The following is a 26,183-nucleotide window of genomic DNA, read 5'->3' on the forward strand; positions in this document are numbered from 1 at the left end:
CTTGTTGCAAGTGTTTGGAGGGCAGCAGCGGAGACCTCCCCACACTGGATACGTGAGATTTTAAATAGCTGGAGGAGTGAATGCTGGCGTGCTCTCTGTTAATTCAGGGTACTTTCATAATTGGCTGTGAAGTTTGTCCGTCTCCTCTATAAGGGGTAGAGGGGTGCGGAGTTAAACTACTTTATTGCAGCGCATGCGCACAAAACTGTTCCGTTGGCTGTCAAATCAGAACAGTTTTCTTCTATACAGAGACCAAACAGAGCGCAGTGAGCGGCGGATATCTTCTTAAATAATTCCTGGCCTTAAGGAAAATAACATACTGGGAACTTCTGGAGTTTGAAAACAACGAAAAATGACTTTGACGAGCCGTTTTCGGAGACCAGAGAGGCGTGGGTACAAATGTGAGCACTACCGTCGTGACCAGACACGCTAACTAGCCCCTACTGACGCCTGCTTAAAGATTTGGACCTTTAAAAGTTGGGACCAATCTTCAAGAAAACTTCTATTTTAAGTTTTTAAAAAACATTTCAGCAATAATAACTGATTACCCGAAGCCACTAACTATGGTAGTTACTCTACCGTGTGGTGTAGACTAGAACCGGAGGTAAACAGGATTCAGAGGAGCTGGACAGGTAGCGACTCCTGTTGCGATGGGCAACCGCGGGATGGAGGATCTGATCCCGCTGGTCAACCGTCTTCAAGATGCCCTGAGCAGCGTGGGGGAGAGCTGCAACCTCCACCTGCCCCAGATTGCTGTGGTGGGCGGCCAGAGCGCAGGCAAGAGCTCCGTGCTGGAAAATTTTGTGGGCAGGTAAACCATAGATATTTATCTCTTTAAGACAAAAACAACAAAAATAATCAGGTTCAACTGATGTTTAGGAGTCCGAATTAACAGGCATTAATGACTACAATTAGTCATTAGTCTTAAACCATTAAGTAAAACTTTCACATTCATGACTTTCGATTTAATACCAGAATGCATGGCAAAAATCCCCTAAGTTCTATAATCCAGACATTATTAAACACAGTGAAGTTGCAAGATTATAATTAATGTATAATTTATAAGATTTATAACCGATCTATGGACCAGTACCAATCCTGTATTCACCATTAATTAAGCCACTTGTGACAGCTTATCTAGGCTGACCAGACACAACTGATGAGCAAGAACTGTTGTTCCAATTTAAATAGTTTTTTTTTCACACATAACCCATGTGAAGCAAAATCAGAAATCCAATGTAAATATTGATTTTCTTTTTTATATATGTATAGGTGACTACTGTGATGTTTAAAAAATTATCTCCTGCTTTTCTTCTTTTAAGTTTATTTTGAACCCAATAAACGTAATGCTGGACAAAGAGTATATTTTGTGTGGGACAACTGGGGACGCATTACTGATGCTGAAAGGTAGTGTTTGATACATCTTAAAAAATATGTTGCAGGTTTGGCATTGGTCATGCAAAGCACAAAATATACTGTATGTACTTTATATACAATACTTTACAGTGCTTTATATATATTACTGTATGTACTTGTTATGTGTACAGTACTCTGTGGTTATGAGCACTAGTTCTCCAGGCTTTCTGAAGGTCTTTTTCACAGTTTTTCTTTGGACATTGGCTGCTTTTTCATCCATTTTCAGTCCAGGTCTTGTATCTGACTATTTTCAGTGGTATTTTTTGTTTTCTTCTGTGTTAAGCCACTCAACACGGTGCCATGTATCATTTAAGCATAAAAAAAAGCACCTAAATCAAAGGGATAAACCAGTGTTGTGTCTACATATAACAGGCAAGTTAGCAAAGAAGCAGTTTTAAATTGTATCTTTATGCACTTTGTTACTAGCAGCAGTTGCAAAAAACTCATAATTTGCTCTCATTTATTAAGTTGAACCTAAAAAAAGAAAAAAAAATGCTAAAGATAACATTTTTGACAGACATAAATACTATTTTTGCACCAACAAAAAGAGTTTTATGCCAAAAACATTATATATTTCAGAATGCTGTGCTGTGTGTCCTTAAAAAAAAAAAAAAGATGAACCTGGGCAAGTAGAGGACAAACAAAGAAGGTGCAGGCCTAATAAAAGTCTATCTGCAGCAGATGAACAGTATTTCAAACTCATGTCCTTAAGAAATAGGAAGAAATCCAGCAAAGACCTGATAAAGGACCTGAGAGATGCATCTGGCACTTCAGCTGATCCATCTACTGTTTGCTGAAGCCTCATCAGAAATGGTGGACATACAGTTCCAGCCAAAAGTTTGGACACACTCACCCATTCATATGAATGGCTGCTGTGACACAATAATTTGCCAACTTTTGGGCTAAATAAAGTATAGCTTATCTTTATTTATTTGAATGCAATTTCACCAACTCCATTTTGTTAAATATCTACAATAAGCAAAAATGAAAGGTAAAATTTGTTGTTGTGCCCATGCATTTCCTTTTTTTAATTGTCAGGAAAAAATGGGAAAAATTTTATTTTATTATTTTAAAGTACTTGTTACTTGTGTTGAAGTACTAAAAATGTGAAAATGGCTGCAGTTTAACAAGTTAGGATTTGAAATTTGCAATATAATGTTAATTTTTGGTGATGGTGTCAATTTTTTTGTGCTGTCAAAACTATTCAGGGCAGGGCCTGGAACATGCGTGATTTCCCTAAAGTGAAACGAAAACTTAACACAGCCGCTTGCGTTCATATTTTCAACATCATGTCATCCATCCAGCTCTACTTGTAATGCTATATTTGCTAGTCTGGAGTGGTGGATACCAGGCATGTCAGGGTCTGTATGACAGTAGTCAGAACAGCAGCTTATCTCACAGAGAGGCCCTGAAGGAGTGACGGTTAATAAGGCTTCTGAAACATAATAGAAGCAATAGAATTCTTGCTATCTTGTAAGTTATTAAGGTCACCAAAGTAGAGCTGAACAGAGCTTTGTTTTGTTGCATCTATTTCTGCCCTTTAACAGATTTCAAGGTTCTAAAAATATCATAGTTCACTTATGAATAACAGTGTTGTTTGGGTAAAGTTTAAATGGGACTGAAAAAATCTGGTGTGTGATGAGGAGACCAAGTACTGCTATCCTGTCCGGAAGGAAAACTGGTAAGTCAATAGTCTTCAAGCTTCCTGAGACAGTAAAGCTCTGTTATCCAAAGGAGACCTGTGCATTGTTCTGATCTGTAGGCTGTCTACACCATAATCTGTGGCATTTCAGCAGCAGGCTGTTCATGCTTGAATGCCTGAGGTGTCCTGATATTTTGTCACATACCTTTCCGACATGACTGTGCTATGAGACTTCTTTTTGTGGAGGACTGTACCAGCTGTTTAAACTAAGACAGGATGTAATAAAACAAACTTCCTGAATCTGATTTTAATAGGAAAAGGAGTGTCATTTATACCCAGCCCACTTGGTTTCTTTAGAATTAACCCTATGTGTAGCTTTATGTTCATGTCTGATCCAGTTTTATGACTAAAATGTGAAAATATCTGTAGTAATTCACAACACCTCAAGCTCCTTTATTTTGTAAGGTGTAGGTGTAGCTGTTTAATATTAGGCAGAAAACCCCAGTGATAAGATGATTCTTTGTGAGCAAGCACTTGGTGAGAGTGGGAAGGAAGAACTAATTTTTAACAGGAAAAGATGTCCAGTAGAACCAAATTCAGGGAGGAGCAGCCATCTGTCATGATTGGCTCGGGGATGAGAGAAAAGAAAAAGAAAAGGAGAGCATAGTGAGACCACGAAGGACAAAGCACAAACTATGGGAGAGAACAGACAAAATTCATGACACATGATAGTGATATTAAAAAAGAACAAACATCAGGAGTGAAAAAAGAGAAGTGGAGAAGAAATGCTTTGGGCCTCATGGAAAGTCCCGTGGCAGTCTGAGCTAATGGCAGCAGAACTAAGGGATGGTTCAGGATCAGCTGATTCAGCACCAACTTTGAGCTTTATCAAAAAGGGAAGCTTTCAGTCTAATCTTAAAAGTAGCTAAAAAAGTGTCCCCTGAACCCAAACTCAGAGCTGCTTCCATAGGAAAGCAGCCTGGTAGCTGAAGGCTCAGCCTCCCATTGGGAACTGTAGGAACCACAAGTAAGCCATATGGATTCTGACAGCAAAGTGCTCTGTTCAGATAATATGATACTGTGAAGTCTTTAAGATACGATGAGGTCTGATCATAATTCCGAAACAGTCAAGAGAAGTTAATATGGGTGAAATGTAATTTCTCGTTCTAATCCCTCTTAGTGCTCCTGTTGCAGCATTTTGGATCAACTGAAGGTTTTTCAGGGAGTTTATAGAACAACCTGATAAAGTTAATGTTTCACACAAAGATTTGAGTTGGAAATGGTATCAGCAACAGTAATACTTTGCATTTGTTTTTAATGTGTATGTGTATATCCTTCTCTTATCTTTCCTCTAACAGAGACTTTCTTCCGCGGGGTACGGGAATTGTGACTCGCAGACCTTTAATTCTCCAGTTGCTGAGTGATAACACAGGTACGAAAGCTCATACAGATGTTATTCTGTAGTATTTATTTACAGCCGGCACCAGATGGCAGTGTGGTATCTGATTGTGCCTCATGCAGTCCTACTTTTTTTTTTATTGCCCTTTCTAAAAAGAAGTAAGATGGCATTTTTATTTTCTCAGAAACAGTCAGAAATTATTTTCAGAAAACAGTTTTCAGCATTCATGTGTTGCTGCTATATTAGGGACTCAGTGGACTAGCTTTAAAGAACAGCTACAGTCTGACTCTTTCCAAAGATACCCCAAAGTTAAGATGACATCATGAGTCTCTCATTGTTTAGCTGCTGATTTTCTTCAAATGCTTTTTTGTCTCCCCAGAGTATGGTGAATTTCTGCATTGTCAGGGAAAGAAGTTTACAGATTTTGATGAGATCCGCAAAGAAATCGAGGCAGAGACACGCAGACTTACAGGATCTAATAAAGCCATCTCTCCTGTTCCCATCCACCTACGAATCCACTCACCACACGGTAGCCATAGTGTGCATGTCCATGTGTTTTACATGACCTGCCCATTCACATTTAGTCTGTTTCTCAGACATAAGCTAATGCCTGTGTGTATTTATTTGTATGTGTACAGTGTTGAACCTGACTCTTGTAGACCTGCCTGGCATCACCAAAGTCCCTGTAGGTGATCAGCCCACAGATATAGAGTACCAGATACGAGATATGATCATGCAGTACATCTGTAAGGAAAACTGTCTCATCCTGGCCGTCACACCTGCCAACACTGACCTGGCTAACTCTGATGCACTTAAATTGGCCAAAGATGTTGATCCTCAAGGTAAGCCCCATGACTTGTAAAGCCTTTGGCTAGAAATATGGCCTGAGACTATAGCTCTATGTCCTGCTGTCTTTACATTTTGACATTATTAAAATACAAAACCAATTCCAAACATTTTGGGATGTGTGTAAAATGTACATAAAAACAAAATGCAATGCAAATTTGATAAACCCATATTTTATTCCCAATAGACCACAGAAAATATATCAAATGACTGAACTGAAAAAATTTATAATTTTAAGAAAATATTAGCTTGTTTTGAATTTGATGGCAGCAGCATGTCTCAAAAAAACAAAATTGGGACAGCATCAGCAAAAGGTTGGAAAAGTAAGTGGTACTAAAAAGAAACAAGTGAAGGAACATTTTGGAACAATTTTAGAATAATGTTCCTCAACATAGACTTTGAATATCTTATCATCTATGGCACATAATGTCAAAAGATTAAGAGAATCTGGAGAAATCTCAGCGTGCAAAGCGCAAAACCAAAAATCAATATTGGAGGTCCGGCACTACTTTAAAACCAGGCATGTTTTTTTTTTTTTTTTTTAAATAGAAACCACTGCATGGGCTCAGGAACATTTCAAGAAATCACTGGCTGTGAACAAAGTTTGCCGTGCTTTCCACAAATGCAAGTTAAAGATTTATCATGCAAAGAATAAGCCATATGTGAACATGATCCAGAAACTTCCCCTGTCTTCTCTGGGCCAAATTTCATTTAAAATGGGCTGAGGCAAAGTGGAATTATGTCAGATGAATCAGAATTTGCAATTCCTTTTGGAAAACATGGACACAGTGTCCTCCAGACTAAAGAGGAGAGAGACCATCCAGCTTACCAGCACTCATTTCAAAAGCCTGCTTCTCTGATGGTATGATAATGCATTAGTGCCTATGTAACTGGCAGTTTGCACATCTAGAGAGGCACCGTTAATGCTGAACAGCATATACAGGTTTTAGAGCAACATAAGCTTTCGTCCACAGGGTGTTTTTCATTGAAGCCCCTGCATATTTCAATAACATAATGCTAAAATGCAAACTGCATCGGTTACAACAGCATGACTTTGTAGTAGCCTTCAGTCCAGACCTTTCACCAATTGAAAACATTTGGTGCATTGAAAAATACAATAAAGAAGACCCAGAACTGTTAGAATGATATAATGTTATAATCCCATATCAGACGAGAATGGGATAGCTCTCCTCTCCCAAACGTCCAGCAGCTGGTCTCCTCGGGTTCTAGACAGAAGAGGGGATGCTACACAGTGGTAAACATGACCCTGTCCCAGCGTTTTTGAGACATGTTACTGCCATCAAATTCAAAATGAACTTGTTTTTTCTTAAAATGGTAAATATTTTCACTTTAATCATTAGATATGTTTTTGTCCTGTTGTGTATGAAATAGAGGTTTATGAGATTTGCAAATAACTACATTCTGTTTTTACTAAAAAAACTTTTTTATTTAAATTTTTAGGAATATTTTACTCCGCCATCCATACATTTATTAACTGCTTATTATACTTTATTCACTGTATGGAAATATGTATGTTTTTTTTTGTCTTTTCATTAGGTCTGCGCACAATAGGTGTAATCACAAAGCTGGACCTGATGGATGAAGGAACAAATGCCAGACAGATACTAGAGAACAAGTTGCTTCCCCTCCGCAGAGGTGTGCTGCTTGTGTGTGCTCATGCTCAGTGTGCTATCAAATCACAACAGAGCCTCTCTAAAGAAGATTTACATAATCATTGTGTATTTTATTACCAACCACAAGCTCACTCAAAGCCAAGAACAAACATAACTTTAGTTCTCTGTATGACGTCACTGTAGCGCCATCGAGTGTGTGTGTGTGTGTGTGTGTGTGTGTGTGTGTGTGTGTGTGTGTGTGTGTGTGTGTGTGTGTGTGTGTATTCTTCTGAGTATCCAGCAAGAGATAAAGAGTGAGAAATGGATTATTGACGGTGTTGATTTGTGTAACAGCCAGAAGTGTAGATGCTGACGAGTGGGAACTGATAGGCATCAGCCCAGCTGTTAGCTTAGAAAAGTTTTTAATTTGTGTCTGTGAGAGAGCGGAAGAGAGAGAAGCCTGGAATAAGGCAATGCAGGCAGCTCCCTGGGCAGTGTATAGACTGGCTAAAGCACCACCAGGTGCTGGCTGCTTCATGCTTGTCCTACAGCACTAATGCATTAGCCATGGAAGCCCTCTGAAATAATTCCGCCAGTAGCAGCATAGAGCTGAAGTATTAGATGTGAAGCCTAGTGCTATTACATCTATTACTGTACCAAATAGGCAATTTGGTCTGCCTCATTCTGCATGCCCTGCTGTTGAAGAAGCACACACATTTCCTGCTTGTATGCTACAGTCATAATGTTCCATTATGACTGTAGATCCTAAGGACACACCCGAAAATGCGAGTTGAATTTGTCTTACATCAGAGGCCAGTAATTGTTTCTTTTTCTTAGTGCACATTGTCATCCTTACACTGATCGTATCTTTTTCATTTCCCGTTCATCTTCTCCTCCCCAGGTTACATAGGGGTGGTGAACCGCAGTCAGAAGGACATTGATGGGAAAAAAGACATCCAGGAATCTTTGAAAGCAGAGAAGAAGTTCTTCCTGTCCCACCCAGCCTATAAACACATGGCTGAAAAAATGGGCACCCCTTATTTACAAAGAATACTAAACCAGGTTAAAAAAGAAAACATTCACACAAAGAAAAAATAAATTATGTGCTTGTGTTATTACTGACACTGTTTGTTTTCAGCAACTGACAAACCACATCCGGGACACACTACCAGCCTTCCGTAGTCATCTGCAGAGCCAGTTCCTGGCCTTGAAGAAAGAAGCTGAAGATTACTTGCATTATAATCCAGATGACCCTACACGCAGGACCAAGACACTCCTACAGTCAGTCAGCCATTCTGTGCATATGTGTGTCACCAAATGTTATCCTTTAAATTATTTATATATATATATATATATATATATATATTTGGCCTGCATGTTTCTGTCTTTTAGATTAGTTCAACATTTTGCTGTTGACTTTGAGAAGCTGATTGAGGGCTCAGGTGACAAAGTAGACACCGTCAACCTGTCAGGAGGAGCTAGGATCAATCGAATCTTCCATGAGCGTTTCCCCTATGAACTAATCAAGGTGTGTGTGTGTGTGTGTGTGTGTGTGTGTGTGTGTGTGTGTGTGTTTTTGCCTGTTCTGTTTTTTTGCATACTCAGGCACTTGTTGTATATCCATTAATTGCTGTAATGCTGAACCAAGCTGCTAAGTCCTCTTTCTTGTGATGTACTGTACGTGTCTTAAGATGGAGTCTGATGAAGGGAAGCTGCGGAAGGAAATCAACTATGCCATTAGAAACACCCATGGTGTCAGGTTGAGTACAGTGTTCTTAGCACAGTGCAAGTGCTTTTACTTTTTAAACATTTTTCTATTGTAACATTTTATTTTTTCCCTACAGGACAGGCTTGTTCACGCCTGACACCGCCTTTGAAGCCATAGTGAAGAAACAGATATCAAGGCTAAAAGAACCGTGTATTAAATTTATCGACATGGTCAGTAAAGAACTCACCACCACTGTGTGCCAGTGTATCGACAAGGTATGAAGATGCTCGTGTTATGTATGTTTGTGATGTTTTCTACACTTCATGGTGTAACAGCTGTCTTATGGCTCATTCCTGCTCTGTTTTTACTCTGTAGCTCAGTTCCTTTCCCAAGCTGCGAGATGAGACAGAGAAAATTGTAACCACTGAAATTCAAGAACTGGAGAGTAGATGCAGAGACCAGGTGATCCACATTTGTACAAGGCATTTGAAAAATTGTTTTGGATAACTCATTTGCATTATTATGTTGTGTACTGCTCTGTTCCTTTAGCTAACATATGAGCTTTTCAGGTCTTGTTGCTTATTGACATACAGCTAGCCTACATAAATACCAAACATGAAGACTTTGTTGGCTTCACTAAGTGAGTCTCCTCATCTCTCTTAAGATTTCTAGTTAATTATGAGCCTCGTTAATTATACACTATAGTAAATAAGACTTGATCTTTGTTCCTCTCAGTTCCCCTCTGATGCACAATCACCGCAATATGAAGAAGGCTGCAGGGATGTCGGGAAACCAGGTGAGACTTAGAATATGATTATAGTCATTAAAACGAACTAAAGAGATACACTGAGGAGCAGTTAGCTCTGTAATGTGAAAGAAGGTGGTCTGAGAGGATCTCAGAGTCTGAGTTTGTCTGTTGTTTGTCAGTTCAAATAGTCCATAGCTTCACTTTTGTCAGTTACACCTCTTGATGACTCAATTCATTAATGTGAGTACAAAGAGTCCACAAAGAATGCAAAAACTTAAACATTTTAGTCTCTGCCTGTTAGATTATGCAGGCATATTTATGTGACACGTGTTAATTTAGAAGTGATAATTAAATACACATTTCTACTATAACTGGAACACTGATGTATGATGTTGTTGACATTTGCTGAATTTTGTAACCACAGTTTAAAAAAAAAAAAAAAAACATGAGTTATTTACATAGTCTTTAATGATGCTTTGATAATAGTTAACTGATAAATCTAATCATTATTAGTATCATCCCCCAAAATTTTCATATAATGAAAAAATTAATTCCATCTTTCTGTTGCTGCTTCGTCTCCTGTTTTTCTCCAGGGTGTGGCCCCTCCTTCAAGTCTAATAGTAGGAGACCAGTCTCTTTAAACCCTTTCACTCTTTGCTGCCTCTGCTGGCGATATGTGTGCGCAGCAGTCGAGCTAAAGGGTTATGGTTTGGTTTGGCTACTGATGGCAGCAAACACGCACACACACTCTTTCAAAATGGCTCCCTGTAGCTTTAATAATCATGTCTTTCCTCGTCTGCAACTGTTTGTTTTTTTTCACAAACCTTTTCTTGTTCAGTCTTATCTAATCTTACATTTTCTCTTTCACAATTCCCCTGTATAAATATCCATTTGCAGGAAGTATATGTCATACCTTGGTATTATATGTCTCATTTCCTGTAACTTTACAACTTTCCTTTACAGCGCGCTTGTCTTTCATCTTTGACCACTCTTCCTGTTTTCTCCCAAATTCGAACAGCCAGGCACTGATTTCTGTGCTTACTCGACTGTCTTTACCTAAATCCCTATTATTTTCTTTTCAACACTTGTCGGCTGTTTTTCAGTTAAATATTTTGTTGATTGAACCCGATATCTCACAAATGTCAAGTGTAATTTTTTCCTCCAGTGTCATTTGTTTCTATTACTCTTGTTTTCATCAGCACAGTCCACTCTCATTGTATGACCTGCTTTTCATGCTTTCATGAGTTGCCCCTTGCTATGATGCTTCCTCTCAACTCTTCTCTGCTGATCCTGCCTGTTGCTTTCTGAGCTCCTTACCCTTGACTGTTACAGGTCATACGCAAGGGCTGGCTGACCATCAGCAACATCGGCATCATGAAAGGTGGGGCCAAGGAATATTGGTTCATCCTTTCTGCAGAGAGCCTCTCCTGGTTCAAGGATGATGAGGTGAGGCCTTCTCGTTTATTTAATAACCAGCTGAATTGAATTTCTTTTACTGAGACAAGTTAGAATTTAGTGAATCCAAAAACACAGAAGTACACCATCACAGGTTTATTAAAATCAATTTCAGCTTGAAATATGTATGTATGTTAACTGTTCATCTGTTGATATCACATTCTTAAAAAAAAAAAAAGTTAGGTGGCAGAGCTGTCTGAGGGGCCCTCTGCTCTGATGTCAGTGGGGCTGCCATCTGTCTGCCTGTCTGTGCCTGCTGTACAGGAGCAGAAGGTCTGCACAGCAAGTGTAGACAGGCAGACACACCACAACAGTCTCATCCTGTCACAGCTGATGTCATGGGAAGAGGGAAGGGCAGAGTACAGGGAGAGAGATCAGAGAAGGGGAAACACATTGCAACATTTCTTTATGGATACAAACAAGCACCTGTAAACATTCACATCTGGGAAAAAAAACTCCGTGGATGAATAGTTAACATTTGTGAGTGTGAGTGCGATAAAGAAACTCAGTTGTATTGTTTGACAGACTGAGAATTGAGTGTTTTTTAGGAACAGTATGTTGATTGTTTTACAAATAAGTTATTGTTCTTGGTAACCACACTAAAATAGTTTGAAGGTTTAAACTAAACAAACAGTGACATCATTATATTCTCAGCTAAACGCACATCTTTAACCCCCTTCTCTCTGTCCAGCAAACTGTTGGGTTTCTCTCCTACCACCTGGACCTGTAATTGAACCCCACCATTTCCTCCATTCATTCCTCTGACACCCCCCTTCCCATTCGTCCTGCTCTCCCTTCAGTCTTCCCCCTTCCTCCCCCCGTTTCTTCCTCTTCTGGGAGTTTAGGCATTTGGAGCGGCTCACTCTGACACAGCTGGAGCTGCCCCAAGCCAAACTGAGACACACACACACACACACATACACACACAAACGCACACAGTGGACAGGGTTGTATATACAGTATACAGTACACATGCAGACTCTGATGTAAACAAAGTGACATGCAAATAGTGGAGAAAAATATACACTCACTCAGACGGACACATGGCCACTTTTCAGATAAACACTGGATCGCTTGAACACTGTGTTCCAAACACAGCCCCAGGCATCCATATTGTACACACAGTGTTTTAGGTTTCCTCTTGCTGTCATTCCCCTACTAAGCATTTACAAATCAACTCAGTCATACACACAGACTTTGTACACGGGCAAGAAGTAACACAACTGCAGGCAAATAATTATCTCTTGACCACATCACAGCAGCGAGCTGGTTCTCTGCTGGTCAAAAAGGGGCATATATGCTTCATGGGAAGGATTAAAGCTACTATAAGAATTAAAATGTAAAATCTTAATACATTTTTGCTCTTTTGGACTAATGGTTGTTTAACCTTTGCACCTCGTCACCATATTTATCAGTTGTTTGTGTCTTTGGAAGGCCTGAGTGCATTTTAAGTCACCCATGTTATCACAGGAGATCAGATCGACTGGATTTTTTTTCTGACGTGCACATAGACATACACACAGTCACACAAGCCAAACTTCTGCTTCTTCTCCCTCACAGTTCCCGCTCTCATAACCCCCCCGCCCACACTACCTCCACAGACATTTCTTTTTTCTTTGACTGCTGCACTCCCCCCACCCCTCCACACACACACACACACACACATTCACACTATTTTTTTCTTTCCTTTGCCTCTGTTGCCTTTTACTCCTCCTTTTTCTCTCCCTCTCTCTGTCTGTCTCACCCTCTTTCTCTTTCTCCCCCTTTCTGTGGTTGGCAGTCTCCCTGGGACTGTGCACATTCCTGGCTGGAAAATCTGAAGCTTTGTCCAAACACCAACTTCCAAGATCTGCCCAGAGAAATCCCACATGGCTGTTTCTACACTGCAGACCTCCCCTTTTGACTCCCCCTCACTCCTCTCAACTACTCCACAGTCTCTCTCACACATACCCCTCTTTCCCCACTTCACCCCCCAAAAACTCCCCTATCACCCTCCCCTCATCATCTCTGTGTTGATTGCTTCCATGCACGCAGTTTTAACCTCTTTGAATTACATCTTCATTCTATTATATATGTACCCTGTACTGACCTCATACTGCAAGTGCAGTTTAACTGTTCAGAGTTTCATCTCCACAGCACATTGAACAGACAAACATTCCTTCACCCCTTGACTGCCAGGGAACTGAAGAAAAACAGACGGCTCATTCCTATACATTTAATCTACATGCACTCCTCTCTGTGTATGCATGTGAGGCCTATCTCAAGTCCATTAGCCTCTAGGAAGGGGAGACAGCTTCAGACACAGCATCTCTGATGTATGATCCTTCAGGACCACCCTGGCATCACTGGACATACGGCATATGCACACATAACTACACACATGCATATATAAAGCAGTGCCACAATGCCTTTAAACACAAAGCAGATGCACATGCAAAATGTGTGAAGCACTCTGTGGAAAAAGTTAGATTAGAGCTTTTCTGCAGTTGCTGTGCGTGAAATAAGCTTAGCTGATTAGCTGATTTGTAGCCTTCTTAGTTTGTAGCCCTAAAAAATAAGAGAAAACAGTCACAAGTTATACCATCATATGTGTTATTCCCACTAGTCATCAACAAAGACACTTAATTCAAGCTGACAAATGCCACAAAATGGATGAGAGATTGTGCAACTTATATTTGCATAGAGTTGATCACAGTGTTTGAAGAGATGAAAGCTGGTAGTGTATGCATATTTAAAGGCACTTGTACACCTGCAAGCAAGAAACATCACAGAATAATAGACCTTATATTTGGAGCATAGAATATGTGCAGGTTTTCATCTTCTCTTGTGTCTTTGTAGATGTCAGTGTAAGCTTCTTCTGATGCACTTCCTTGCACAGTCTAACCAATGTGCAGACTACTGTACACCAGTAAGATCCTGAACAGGTAGTCTGAACACTGGGATGACGGAGCAGGACCCTTTCTCTCTTGTGTTCGGCCTTGCCTTTTCCATCTCTGGTTGTTTTCTAGCAGTCCTGCCTGAGGCGGAGGGGAGTTGACAAAAGGTTTCCTCTGTTATTCTCATCTTTCTTATCCGGTCTCAATGCTGGGTCGCAGGGCAAGAGTTCTACAGACAGACATTGGACATCCACTCCTATGGGCATCCCTCCTTCAGAGATGTTAGTGTACCTTGACTCGGTCGTCCGCGGGGCTGTGTCCCGATGTAGTATCCAGTCTTGACGTGGCACATTCACTCATTCAGCCAGGGATCTGCCTGTTCGCTCAGGGAAGGCATAAGGAAATAAGGGGAGTGAGAGAAGGAGAGAGAGTTAGGGAGGAACTTAGCAGCCATATATGGGTTGATGGGACCCATGGGGAATCAACTTTGGAGTGGTCTGGAGTTTCTCCCCATTTCTTCTGCACAGTCTCTCCTGCTTTCTATGTTCCTCAGCGTTTCCTTGTCTACTTTTGCGAAATTCGCCTCCCTCTTTCCACGTCTATCCCTCCGCTTCCTCTCTTTCTCATCTCTACTTTCTATTTCTACCCCATCGGAGCACCCTATACTCACTCTGGTCTCCTCCCTCTGCTAAAGCGATCCCAGATGTTGCTGTATGAGCGCCAATCGCGTTCTGTCATTTTTTTTTTTCAACCTCTGTTACAGGAAGTGGGCCCCTTTGGAAAAAAAGGAAAGAGGAGCAAAGGAAGAGAGTCACAGGGTTCAGGGGAGCACTGGGAGAAAGAGGGATGACCAAAATGTACTCCCAGAATAGTCACATCTCATTCCATTCGTACACATGTTCAAATGCAGGATCACGTGTGAATCTACACTTTATCAGAAAACCCTCTTTTTCTATGGTGGTCACCTTTCTCTTTTGACTCTCTCCTTCTTTACCGCATCCTTGGCTGTGCCTATAGCTTGCCTTTATGGAAGGCCCATTCTCATAGGCTAGACAGAGAGCAGGCTGGAGAAGAGAGAGACAAGGGGGAAGGGCTTCACTTTAGGAGAAATGTTGTGTTAAAGCTTGAGTCTGAGTAATGACTTTCACATGTGGGCCCGGCCTCTCTCCCTCTTTTTTTTTGTACTACTTCTCTCATTCCCTTCCTCCCTGCTTCACTTTTCTGCATCCTGCCTCCATACTGTCTGGTTCTCCTCACACTAGTCACTCCACTCCTCCAACTGTTCTCCGTCATTCATAAGTCACCATGGTGATGACAGACTATAGACTTATGGCATCTCTTTCTCCTTCTCTGTCCCTCCCCCACTGATTCTCTTTAACTAGTTTGTGAGTTGTTAATGCGAGTGAGTCTGACAGTCAGACACATCATCTTATATGAACTCGGATGCACTCCTAGCACAGTGTTCCACATCTCCGTTTCGCCCTGCCTTCTGACACTGTTCCCATTACAGTTCATGTCTCTTGGCCCCACTTTCTTCTCTAGGCGCACACTTAAGAAATTTACTACCAGACACATGTGAAGTAGCCTTAGTCTCTGGTGTTTTTTGCTATCAAAGCTTTTACTACCTCCATGGTGTCATATATTATCATGCATACCTCTGTCAAAATTTTATCTTTTCATATTCTGTCTTTTTTAGGAGAAGGAAAAGAAGTACATGCTTCCACTGGACAACTTAAAGCTCAGAGATGTGGAAAAGGGCTTCATGTCCAGCAAATATGTTTTTGCTATCTTCAACACGGAGTTAAGGTTTGTGTGTGGTTGGAGGTGTGTGCTTTTTCATATGTGCATGTTTGGTGAGTGAATGCATGAGTCAGAAAAGGGAGTTCTGTTCTTGTCACCTGCTCACTGAAATCTTGGTGATATTTCACAAGGGTGGACATGTCAGAGGAGGAAAGGGAGGAGATGTCAGAGTGGCGTTTTGCCCTTCCTCCGACCTCTTCCATTCAACTTTGCCACCGGAACTGAAAGGGATATCCAGCGGGTGCTGGAGCGGATGCAGTTTTTTGCTCTTTAAGTATATGCCAGGCTTTTGAGGGCAGGAGTGGGTTTGAGTTTGCTGAGTTTATGTGTGTGAAACAGATTGAGAAGGACAGAGAGACAAAGGGAAAACATAAGAAACGAGAGAGAGAGAGTGTTTAGGAGCTGGAGCTGACCCAAAGCCTGGTTGATTGTACCAGAGCATGTGGGCTTTGTTTATAATGCTGTGCTATGCTGCATTCACGCACACACAAACTGAATTCATAAGTGCATGTGTGCGTTTCCACATGTGTATGTGCGTTTGCAACGAGTGCGCGTATAGACCACAGCATACCGACGGCAGGCTCATTAAGCAGCTAATCAAAGCCAGAGAGCTTGGATCAGAGATGAGGCTGCTCTTGTTTGGAAAGAATTGCTCGACTCACCACAAAAAGGAGGGAGAGGGAAGAATTGGAAGGGTTGGGGGGGAGAAAGAAAGCAGGAGAGAGAGAGAGAGAGAGAGAGTATCAGAGCCACTGGCCAGGAATGTGTCAAAGTCTATCCTGTGGCGCCCCCCCCCCCCCCCCCCCCCCCCTACCCACCTACCCCGCCTCTTTCCTGCACCCTCACTCTGTTTCTCTTTCTGTATTTGTGTGTGTGGATTTTTTTTTTTTTTGGGGGGGGGGGGGGGGGTGGCAGCAGACATCGCAGTGGCTTTGTCCCTGTCTGACAGTAATCAAAAACCTCAGGAAACTCTTCAAATCTAAAGCAGTCAGAGCTCTGCAGAAATTCCTTCAGATTAGTGAAAAAGCTCCCTCTGAGCTGAGGAGAGGACAAAAACAAAAAAACTGTTGGTGTAAGTGATAAATCAACATAAAGAGCAATTTTCTTATGTGCTCGCTGGTGTAAACGGAGGTTAGTATCCTGATCCTAGTGTAATAGCACTCCAGTATTGTCATGGTTGGCCTGGCTCCCTGTCTGTTAGCCACCACACCCTGATTTATTAGCCTCACCCATACTAGCCCAGTTAAGCGCACAAACTAAACACAAACTAAAAGCCGATTTCTTCATCTTTCTGTATACCTCTTTGTCACCGCTGTCTAGTTTCTCAGTTTCTGTCGTCTCTCATTCTCACACGCATAGTCCTCACATATTTGAGGTTAATTGCTACGTGTTCCGAATGTGAGAAGGGAACAACAAAAGGGGAAGAGAAACAATCGAGTGATTAAAGAAAAATGTTTAACAGATGGGCCACAGCCTGCTCCAGATTCTTTACTTGTTTCTTACTTTATTGCTAAGCATAGAGCTTGTTAGATGGTGTGAAGAGGGCCATGAGAGGAGAAATAGAAAGAAAGCTGAGTTTAATATGAATCACAGTGAAAAAATATGTGATGATGATGATGATGATGATAAGGAAATAAGCTGCTGTGAAGCATTGCGTTTGGGGAGCAATAGATGAAAATTTTTTTTTGTATGTGCGTGTATGTCTCTGTGTTTGCTTGGATCTAGTTGCAAGTGCCTGCATTTGTCTTTATGTTCTTTGCATATGTAAATGTCTTTCTTTATATTCAGTCTGACTGTGCACCACATTGCAGTTACAATTGCAAATTTATTAGACCACCACCGAATGTAAGGTTTATGGCGCAGCTGCCCTGAATTAACAGTATTGGTAGTTACCAAAATAATTTTTTGTTTGTGTAATGTTTAATCCACCAGTATGCGCAAGCTCTTTAATCGAAATGATATTTTTTATGCTAAAATTAGTTATTGTTGTTGTTCAGGAATTTTAAATTTACTGTTTAAAAAAAAATAGTAAAGCACATGATTATTTTTTGATTAAGATGCCAAATTACAGTGATTTTCTTGCATTCTTGAACAGAAAAAAAATAGTTTTAGTGGTTGAATCTTATGCTTGATTAATTTCTGACTTCTCAGAGAAGACCAGGATCAAATTTGGGTATAAAAATGTGAACTCAGTTTGTTATTTGCCTCATAAATAACAATATAATTTTTAGTTTTAAGCACTTTTTTTTTCTAAAATATTGTGTTTCCGTGTTTATATAACAGGTGGTCTTGATAAATTTGTTAAGCACTGTACATGCAAGTCTGGGGAGTCTGGCCTGCCCACATAACTCTGACACACATCAGTTTACATAGAGGACACTGGCTTCTGTTACCCATGTATCAACTGATTTATAATTTTATTATTATTAGTTGTAGTAGTAGTAGCAGTAGTGCACATGATGCAGTAATGGGGCACAGGTCAACTTGAACAAAGTAAATTTAAAAAGATTCCAATGGCTGAAATCACATATTTATCAGCATGAAGAAGAAACATTTGCAGCGTGCAGTGTTTTACAGTGCAGATCGAACAATAGGGTACAGAGACTCTGACAGACAATACAATTCTTAAATGTTTGCTATGGTAACACCAGAAATTATTTTTTTCTGTACAAACAAAGCATTGCTTTTGTTTGGTTCACACAGAGACTGTATATAAAGATATATATACAGTCTGTGACTGTAACATTTGACTTGTGTACAGACTGGGTCAGAAGCTGAGTAAATAATATTCATATATTAAGAATTTGCAACGCAAACACTGAAATCATCCAAGTGGCCTTGATGTTCTCTTTCAAACACGCTACACCCAAACTGGTGAGCTCCCAAACATAACTAAAAGTCTGGCTATAATGCTTACAAAGAGTTCACAGGAAAAGGTTAAAGTTCCGGTTGTGGATAACAGTTGTTGTATCCCTTCATCAGAGTTCATACCAAACACATCAGAAAATGTGTTTGGTATGAACTGTATATTTTGGTAACCATAAGGTAAGCAATGGGCCAGTCTCCCCCACAATGTATGTAAGGTTTTGTGTATATTTTTTCTGTATTGCAGAAAGCTCTCTCGAGTTAAAAGTGTTACTGCTGTATATTTTTCAGACATTTCTGACAGGATTGTAATAAATTGCAGGAATGTGTATAAGGACTACAAATGCCTGGAGTTGGCCTGTAACTCTCAAGAGGAGTTGGACAGCTGGAAGGCTTCTCTGCTACGGGCCGGAGTCTACCCTGAGAAAGTTGCTGTTAGTACTTTGACCCCTAATTCAACATAATTAATCCCAGTCCTGACCTTAGTTGTGGGGAACTGCACCTGTCTGCACCTTACCTTTGAGTTATATGCACTCATTGGCTTTGCTAACCTTAAACCCTGGCTGTAACCCCTTACCCCTCTCGCTTCGTGTTCCCCCTTCTCTCCCCCTGCCAAAGCAAAAAAGCAAGTCCCCCACCCCTTCCATCCCGCTCTGTCGTTGGCTCTTTAGCACAGCATTCTTGGGCCATGATGTCATTGCAATATGTGTGTGTGTGTGTGTGTGTTCTGGTCTGTTTCTAATCAGCAGTTCCTCGTCCCTCACACACTCCCCCTTTTTTTTCTTCTGCCCATTCCTCCTTAACTCCTTCTTTTTTGTTTCCTCTGTTCGGCTTTTCTTGTTCTTATGCTATCAAATGTATTTTTTCTCATCACCAGCATTGAATAGATATGGCCTATATATAAAAGAGATCTTGTGATGGCTGTGTGCGAGTCTCCCCATCTTACCTTGGAAATATTTAAAAATTACATCCTTCATCTGGACACTGAACTTGTAATGGAGTATCTCTTTACACATCTGTACTGGTTAAAAATGTGTGGGCTACCTGCATAGTGTTAAGTTATATGTATGTCCCAACTTGTGTGTCTGTCATTAAGGTGGATGAGCAGGGAAATGGGCCTTCTGAAAACTTCTCAGACCCCCAGTTGGAGCGTCAAGTGGAGACCATCAGTAACCTGGTTGATTCCTACATGAGTATCATCTATAAGACGATCAGGGACTTAATGCCAAAGACCATGATGCACATCATGATCAACAGTGTAAGCTATTAGACCACACTTTTAATGTTATTTTTCCTTTTCTCTGTTTTTGTCTTTTACCGACCCTTATGGTCCAGCGTATCCTGCTCTTTCTTTCTCCACTTTTAGTTTTTTTCTTTCACAATTTAAAATTCCATTTGACTTCCATTTGATGAGTGATTTCCCAATGACGAGAAAAAAAGACAAAGACCTGGGGTGGGGGAAAGGAGATTTTTGCCACCCTTTAAGAATTTAAATTCATATTTGTTAATCAGAATAAAATATCACTTTATAAAGTCTACATTCAAACTTTTCACAGTAGTTTATAATCCCTCTTTGTAGGTTAGGGAGTTCATTAGCTCCGAGCTCCTGGCCCAACTCTACGCTCTGGGAGAATGCTCAGCACTCATGGATGAGTCACCAGAGCAGCAGCAGCACCGGGAAGAAGTGCTCCGCAAACATGCTGCCCTGAAGGAGGCGCTCGCCGTCATCGGAGAGATCTCCACCTCTACCTGCACTACCCCCTTGCCTCCACCTGTGGATTCTTCCTGGATACAACCCTCCAAGTGCGCATGTAGACATGCATGTACATGCATTCATTAAAAAAAATCTATGCAACATATCACTTAAGCATCTCTCCTCCTCTGCTTCTTCTTCTCTTGGATAGCCCCCCTAACAACTCTGTAGCCAGTGGTAAGGCAGTGATACGTGGCCATGCTCCACCTGTTCCTCGGGCGCTAGGCGCTGGACCCAAAGGCTCCCCTAACGGCTCTCGGCACCTCACTGGTCAACAAAACCGTACCCCAGCCTTGGTGCCAAGGTGACTGTGAAACCAGAGAGATTAGCCCATGAAACCTGACATGTTGTATTAATGATGACCTCTAGGCCTCGCCAAGCCTGGCATTTATACATACGCTTACACACACACGTGCACAATCAAATGTTCCTGTACAAAGGCACAGACTTAGAAAAAGTTGTTATTTGAGCTGGGTGGGGGTCTGCTGGAAAATGTGTTTCTCATATTCTCCTTCCCATCAGCCTCTGTAGACAAGACTTCTCTGCATGCAGCTTTCTACTGGAGCCAGATACAACAGGCTGAGCGCCCTGTCAAGTTTTCATCTTTCTCTGTCCTTCATTCCCCCTTTTTCTTCTAGCATGCATTTGTTTTATTGCCTTCCTTAGTTTCCCTCATGCAATAACCATTATTTTTCCTTTTGCCCATACCTCTTTTTCTTGTACTTTTTCTTCACTTCTCCTCTTTCACTGGTTCCTCCCCTGCTTTTGGCCCATCTCTCCTTTTTCTTTCTGCCTCATTTCCTCTGTGCTCTCCAATGGTTCTTTAGGTTCTTTCCCTCATGTACTTTCCTTGCTAGACTCTTTCCATCTAGCCTAATGCTTCTCTGCCTCCCCTATAGATATAGAGTACATGATCATACTTTAATAAGCCTTGTACTTGTACTCTGCTTGTGTCCTGTATGCATCTTCATAATTCTTATGTTTTTCATCATTATAAACTCCATTAACACTGAGTATTAGTCATGTGTGACACTATGGGCAAATAAAAACACAGTCATGTAGAAATACAGGAATTATAAATTAGGATTAGGAACAAGTGAGAGCCCCAGTTGGCACTGCTACACTTGGATCAGCTCCTTGTTAATAATCTTTTTTTTTCACAGATTCCTCTTTTCTCCTTTAAAACAAAACCAAAGCCTTCTCCTAATTCATGAACCAGCATCCTAATCCAGGGATCAGAATGAGCTCATTCCATGTTTCAGAACTGTTCTCTGCAGTGAGAGCATTAACTGCATCTTTAAGACAAAAAGCTTGTATCTTAAATTTTTAATGTTTTTGTTTAGGAACATATAAACCTGTCTTTTTAAGCTTCACACTTCTGTTTAGCTCAAGATTATAACTGTCTGCAGATTAACTAGAAATATAAATTTGAATGATGAGGGATCAGACATCATCTCTAGGATTAGTTTTTTAGGTGTCCTATTAAGAACGCTACAGACAGCATCCTCTCATCGAAGATGCCATGTCCTCAAAATCATTTAATCATTTTAGACATTTAATTGAACCATATAGTAATATCTTTAATCTAATATTGTCTCCAGGAGGCTTCCCCCAGCAATCCCCAGTGTGAAATAAGCTCCCCTGTGCTTTTAACTCCATTACCCATCTGCCCCCATGGTCCTTCCAGCTGCAGCTGACTGCTACCCAGAGACACTCCTGACCTGCATGATGTGTAATCCAGCTGAAGCACGATGATGGGCTTCTCTCTGTCTCCTCCGGGAGCTGCTGTCTGCAAAATTTAATCTGTCCTCAACCTGTTTTGTACATAATATCATTGGCCACAATCGCTGGAATGTGCACAACTGTCTGCTGACTTCTCTCAAGTGCCTGAACTTTTTGTAAATAAAAATATCAATTTGAATTATTATACTGAAAAGAATATACATGCACTGTTTCTGTTGTTTGTGAATAAACTGGTATTTTATTTTTGAATACGTGGCCAGATGTTATTATTTGGAAGCTTGAGAATCAATACTGATAACAATCACTGGCTAAATAACTACTAGTGCAATTTTTTCCTGCTGAAGCACTGGTCTACAGAACATCAACATCTGGTAACTCAAAGCCAAACCCTTAGAAATAATCTTATGCGGTTGCAAGGCTCTCCGACCACGTGGTTAGACAATTTTCCCTGTAAAGCTAAATCTTCAGTTCCAATTAGCAGATAATGTTCATAATATCCGGTTGACGAGCGGGTAGTTATTTCCCATAAATATACTTAATATTGGAGTCTTTGGGTTTAGTTGAAATTTAACACCTGGTGCATGCTTTATTACTAGTGTGTAGATAACAGCCCAATATGAAGAAGGAAAAAACATGAACCAGTGATGCGCTGTCACCACGGCACACTCTCCACTGTGGTTCTCTGAGGAAGGCCGCTCAGCTACAGGGAGCCCGTCTCAACATCTGTATCTGCTGTGCTGTTCAGACCATAGCGCCAACACTGTAGTCAAAACCAGCTGCAAAGCCCGCCGTCAAACCTCGTACCAAGCCAAAGAAAGAAGAAGTGAAGGTATGACACCTAGCGACCACTGCGCACTGTTGCCAGGTTGGCTGCATTCACGGCCACTGGTACCATCGTAACTCAGTTATTTGCTCATTAGCTGCTAACACGGAGGGTCCTCAACAGCATACAGCAGTAGTTCTGGTGCAATCAGGGGCGTAGCAGCAAATTCTGGGCCCTGTACACTCTCAATGTCAGTGGGCCCCTGTCCATGTCAGTACACTAGGCAAGTGAGAAAGAGAAAAAAAAAAGGGGGAAAAAAAGAAGGGGCATTTATTTAAAATAAAAAAGCATAAATAAGGTTTTAAGCTACAATCAGATCAGATTGATGAGTTGTTCTTTCATTCACCACCTGTATTGATGCATTTGGCCTACTTGTGCTCAAATACCTAAAACATTAGGCTACATCTGGTTTGTGTTGATCCATGACACGTGCAAATTTTGATTTACAAACATTTACTCTCGAACAGGAGACAACTGTACACTCAGAATCAAATCAAATAAGCTACATTACTTTTGTAATGAGAAGGTACAGTAGAAATGAACAGAAAAATATTTTTTCAATGTGAAAAAAAGAGGTTGTGACTGGTTTCTGCTTTTTACATCAATGTCCTATGTCATCTTATCAATAGAGCCTGTGACAGTACAAAATGTCAACAGTCAAATTGTTTTTCAGCTTGCAGAGAAAGAAATAAAGCCTTGCTGACACGATATGTAAAGATGTAATTTACATCCCAGTAAATGCCCACTGACGGGTCTTCTTCTTTTTTTTCTCTTTCTCACTTGCCTAGTGTACTGACATGGATAGGGGCCCACTGACATTGAGAGTGTACAGGGCCCAGAATTTGCTGCTTTCACACAAAGGCAACAATCTGCTGTTAACATCACAAACGTGTCCAAGCTGAGCCGAGGCCTGTTTGCTTCTTTCCTCTGAAGCTGATTCTGTCCTTCTCCAAAGGAACGACTGTCTGCAACCTTTACACTGATTCAGGTGATCCGTGTCACATGACCTCAGGTGGTCATATTCTTTAAGAGCCTTGGCTCCCCCTGGTGGACAACAGAAGAGCTCCACTGAGCACGCTCAGTGCTGTGAGTTGTGGGTCTTGCACACACTGAACTTAACAACCTAACTTTGTTTCCTCCTCTTCCTGCAGGAGGCCAGAGTTCCCAGAGGAAACCCACCCAGGAAGAACAAACTCCACAGGAAGAGCTCCAACATTTTGAGAGAACTGCTGATTCTTTAGTACTGCAGTAACAGTAAATGTTTACTGTGTAATTCATCTGAATACAGGTTGCAGTGTGTAGTTGGTAGTACTACAGTTGTAGCCTTTTGGACTTTGAACCTTCCTTATTTTCTCCTCTGACTCGGCCCAGGTGACTGCAGCGAGTTGTTGCGTTCGGTTTGTTTGGCAGTTTCAGCTTTTGTGTCCTTCTCGTCCTCCTGTGTGTTTGAAGGCTTGTTTTGATCTCCTGTAATTCTTGTGATCACCTCCAGTCTGGAGTTTGTTGGCTCCATAATGACTTTGACAAAGTGTTTAAAGTTTCCTGTGGTTGTTTCAGCAGCACCAAAAACATCTCAGCTACCTGCCTGAGAGGAACATCTTCATGCTTCCACCTCTGCTCAGGTGAGATTTTACAACTCACTGTCAGCTACATATCAAACTCCCAGCTTCTGTCACAGATTTGTTCCTGCTGAGAACCAATCAGAGCATCAGTCGTCCAAATGATGCAGCAGACAGTTGCTTTCTAGGGCTGTGAATCTTTGGGAATCCCACGATTCGATTCAGAATCGATTCTTGGGGTCACGATTCAATTTTTTTCCGATTCTTTCAAATCCAAACGATTCGATTAAAAAACGATTATTTTCCGATTCAAAAACGATTCTTGATTCAAAACGATTCTCAGGATCTACTCCGGTCTGCTGGCATGAAAGCAGAGTACATTTATAAAGATTTTATAATTATAAAGGTTTTATCATGAATGAATGAATTATTTTATCATGAATTTGAAGCCGTCTCTCTCCACTGCGCTGTATGGTCGCAGGTCTTTTGCGATGAAACAAGCGATGGATTTTGTTATCTTCTTTGCCCATTCACAATTGAGTGGCAGTTTTTCAAAGTGGTGAAGCGTGCTCTGGGTGATGTCTTTTCAGGTGAGAACGGGGAGTATTCCCGAAATACTTTACCGTTACAGTCTCTGCAAATCGCGTGAGTCGTGTCATGCCCTTTCTTACCCGGGTTGACGGTAAAACCCAAAGTGTTTCCAAATGGTTGCTTTCAAAGACCGCGGAGGCGGTTGGATTTCTTTTTCTTCATCCTCCATAATTTAGCGGCGCAACAACAAACACCGTAACACGACACTACACCCCCCCCCCCCCCCCCCCCCCCCCGTAGCCTACTAGGCCACGCTGCTTCCTTGTTTTGCCTAGCACTATGGTGGCTGAGAAGGCACACCCGCACCCGAAAAAAAAATCGATTTTTTTGAAAATGAGAATCGATTCTGAATCGTTCAATGATAGAAACGCGATTCGAGCTCAAATCGATTTTTTCCTGCACCCCTATTGCTTTCATTAGAAATTATGAATGTGAACTAAAAACTGATCTGAGAGCTGCTCTCAGACACAGCACTGACACTGTGGTTCTCTTCCTGGTTCCAGCTGTGATCGAGGTTTGCACATCTGTGCTGCTCTCTGTGACTCTCTGGTTTGAATCTGATGTTCTGCTCATGAACTTAAAGGCAGAGCTGCAGCAGGAAGTCACTCTGCTAATGATGCTTCTTTATTCTGTTCTTGCAGAGCTCAGTTCAATTTTATTCATACAGCACCAAATCCCAGCAAACAGTCGCCTCAAGGCGCTTTGTATTGTGGGTAAAGACCCTACACTAATACAGAGAAAACCCAACAGTCAGAACGACCCCCTATGAGCAGCACTTGGTGACAGTGGGAAGGAAAAACTCCCTTTAACAGGGAGAATGTCATGGATCAGCTGTGTGGCCGGCAGGAAGGAGGAACCCAACGCAGGATACGCCAGACAGACAGGAAATACCTTAGCTTTATTAGACGGGGCTAACAAAGGCACGAGCAGCGGCACACAGCATGTAAGACAAGGACAAGATGACAACAGGCACTGAAAACACGGGACCTAAATACACAGGAGGATAACGAGGGAAGTGGAAACAGCCGGGAACACAGGTGACGCTAACTACAAGGACAAGACCAGGGGAAGCAAAACTGAACACAACAGACAGAGACAGGACGGCTATCAACATAAACCAGGAAGTAACTTACATAGTACACACTGGCTTGACACCTGACGATATGACAGAGGGATAACTGACACCAGCACAGCAGAACACAGGGGAACAGACACAGTGAAACCAGAATAAAACAGACCTCTATAACAAGAACATAGAATACTGGGCCACCGGCCCAGGACCATGACAAAGAAACCTCCAGCAGAACCAGGCTCAGTGAGGGGCAGTCATCCGCTGTGAGGGGGCT

At 41.4% G+C, this 26,183-nt stretch overlaps 1 protein-coding gene across 3 annotated transcripts; it reads left to right on the forward strand.

Moving 5' to 3' along the window:
* The first annotated feature begins 193 nt into the window (after window positions 1–193).
* On the forward strand, window positions 194–22,113 carry dnm3a (dynamin 3a). 3 transcript variants are annotated; one of them, XM_030726632.1, is made up of 21 exons: window positions 195–811; window positions 4,417–4,490; window positions 4,837–4,986; window positions 5,096–5,299; window positions 6,861–6,959; window positions 7,818–7,978; window positions 8,055–8,197; window positions 8,309–8,444; window positions 8,608–8,675; window positions 8,761–8,899; window positions 9,000–9,086; window positions 9,194–9,264; window positions 9,360–9,420; window positions 9,966–9,992; window positions 10,705–10,818; window positions 15,400–15,509; window positions 18,691–18,802; window positions 19,465–19,626; window positions 19,948–20,171; window positions 20,273–20,425; window positions 21,723–22,113. In XM_030726632.1, the coding sequence occupies exons 1-21, from the start codon at window positions 651–653 to the stop codon at window positions 21,754–21,756; spliced, it is 2,490 nt and encodes an 829-aa protein (XP_030582492.1). In that variant the 5' UTR covers window positions 195–650; the 3' UTR covers window positions 21,757–22,113. The 3 variants fall into 3 exon arrangements, 2 of the variants coding, with proteins under 2 accessions (XP_030582492.1, XP_030582493.1); XM_030726633.1 differs by lacking the exon at window positions 9,966–9,992; XR_004019848.1 differs by lacking the exons at window positions 18,691–18,802; window positions 20,273–20,425; window positions 21,723–22,113 and having other exon boundaries at window positions 194–811; window positions 19,948–20,085.
* The last annotated feature ends 4,070 nt before the right edge of the window (window positions 22,114–26,183 follow it).

Source organism: Archocentrus centrarchus, chromosome 4, assembly GCF_007364275.1.
Source record: "Archocentrus centrarchus isolate MPI-CPG fArcCen1 chromosome 4, fArcCen1, whole genome shotgun sequence".
NCBI classification, from domain to species: domain Eukaryota; kingdom Metazoa; phylum Chordata; class Actinopteri; order Cichliformes; family Cichlidae; genus Archocentrus; species Archocentrus centrarchus.

Coding starts and splice junctions, on each gene's coding strand:
- dnm3a (XM_030726632.1), top strand. CDS start 651: ATGGGCAACCGCGGGATGGAGGATCTGATCCCGCTGGTCAACCGTCTT. Junction 8,198..8,308: donor AGGACCAAGACACTCCTACA/GTCAGTCAGCCA, acceptor TCTGTCTTTTAG/ATTAGTTCAACATTTTGCTG. Junction 9,265..9,359: donor GACTTTGTTGGCTTCACTAA/GTGAGTCTCCTC, acceptor TGTTCCTCTCAG/TTCCCCTCTGATGCACAATC.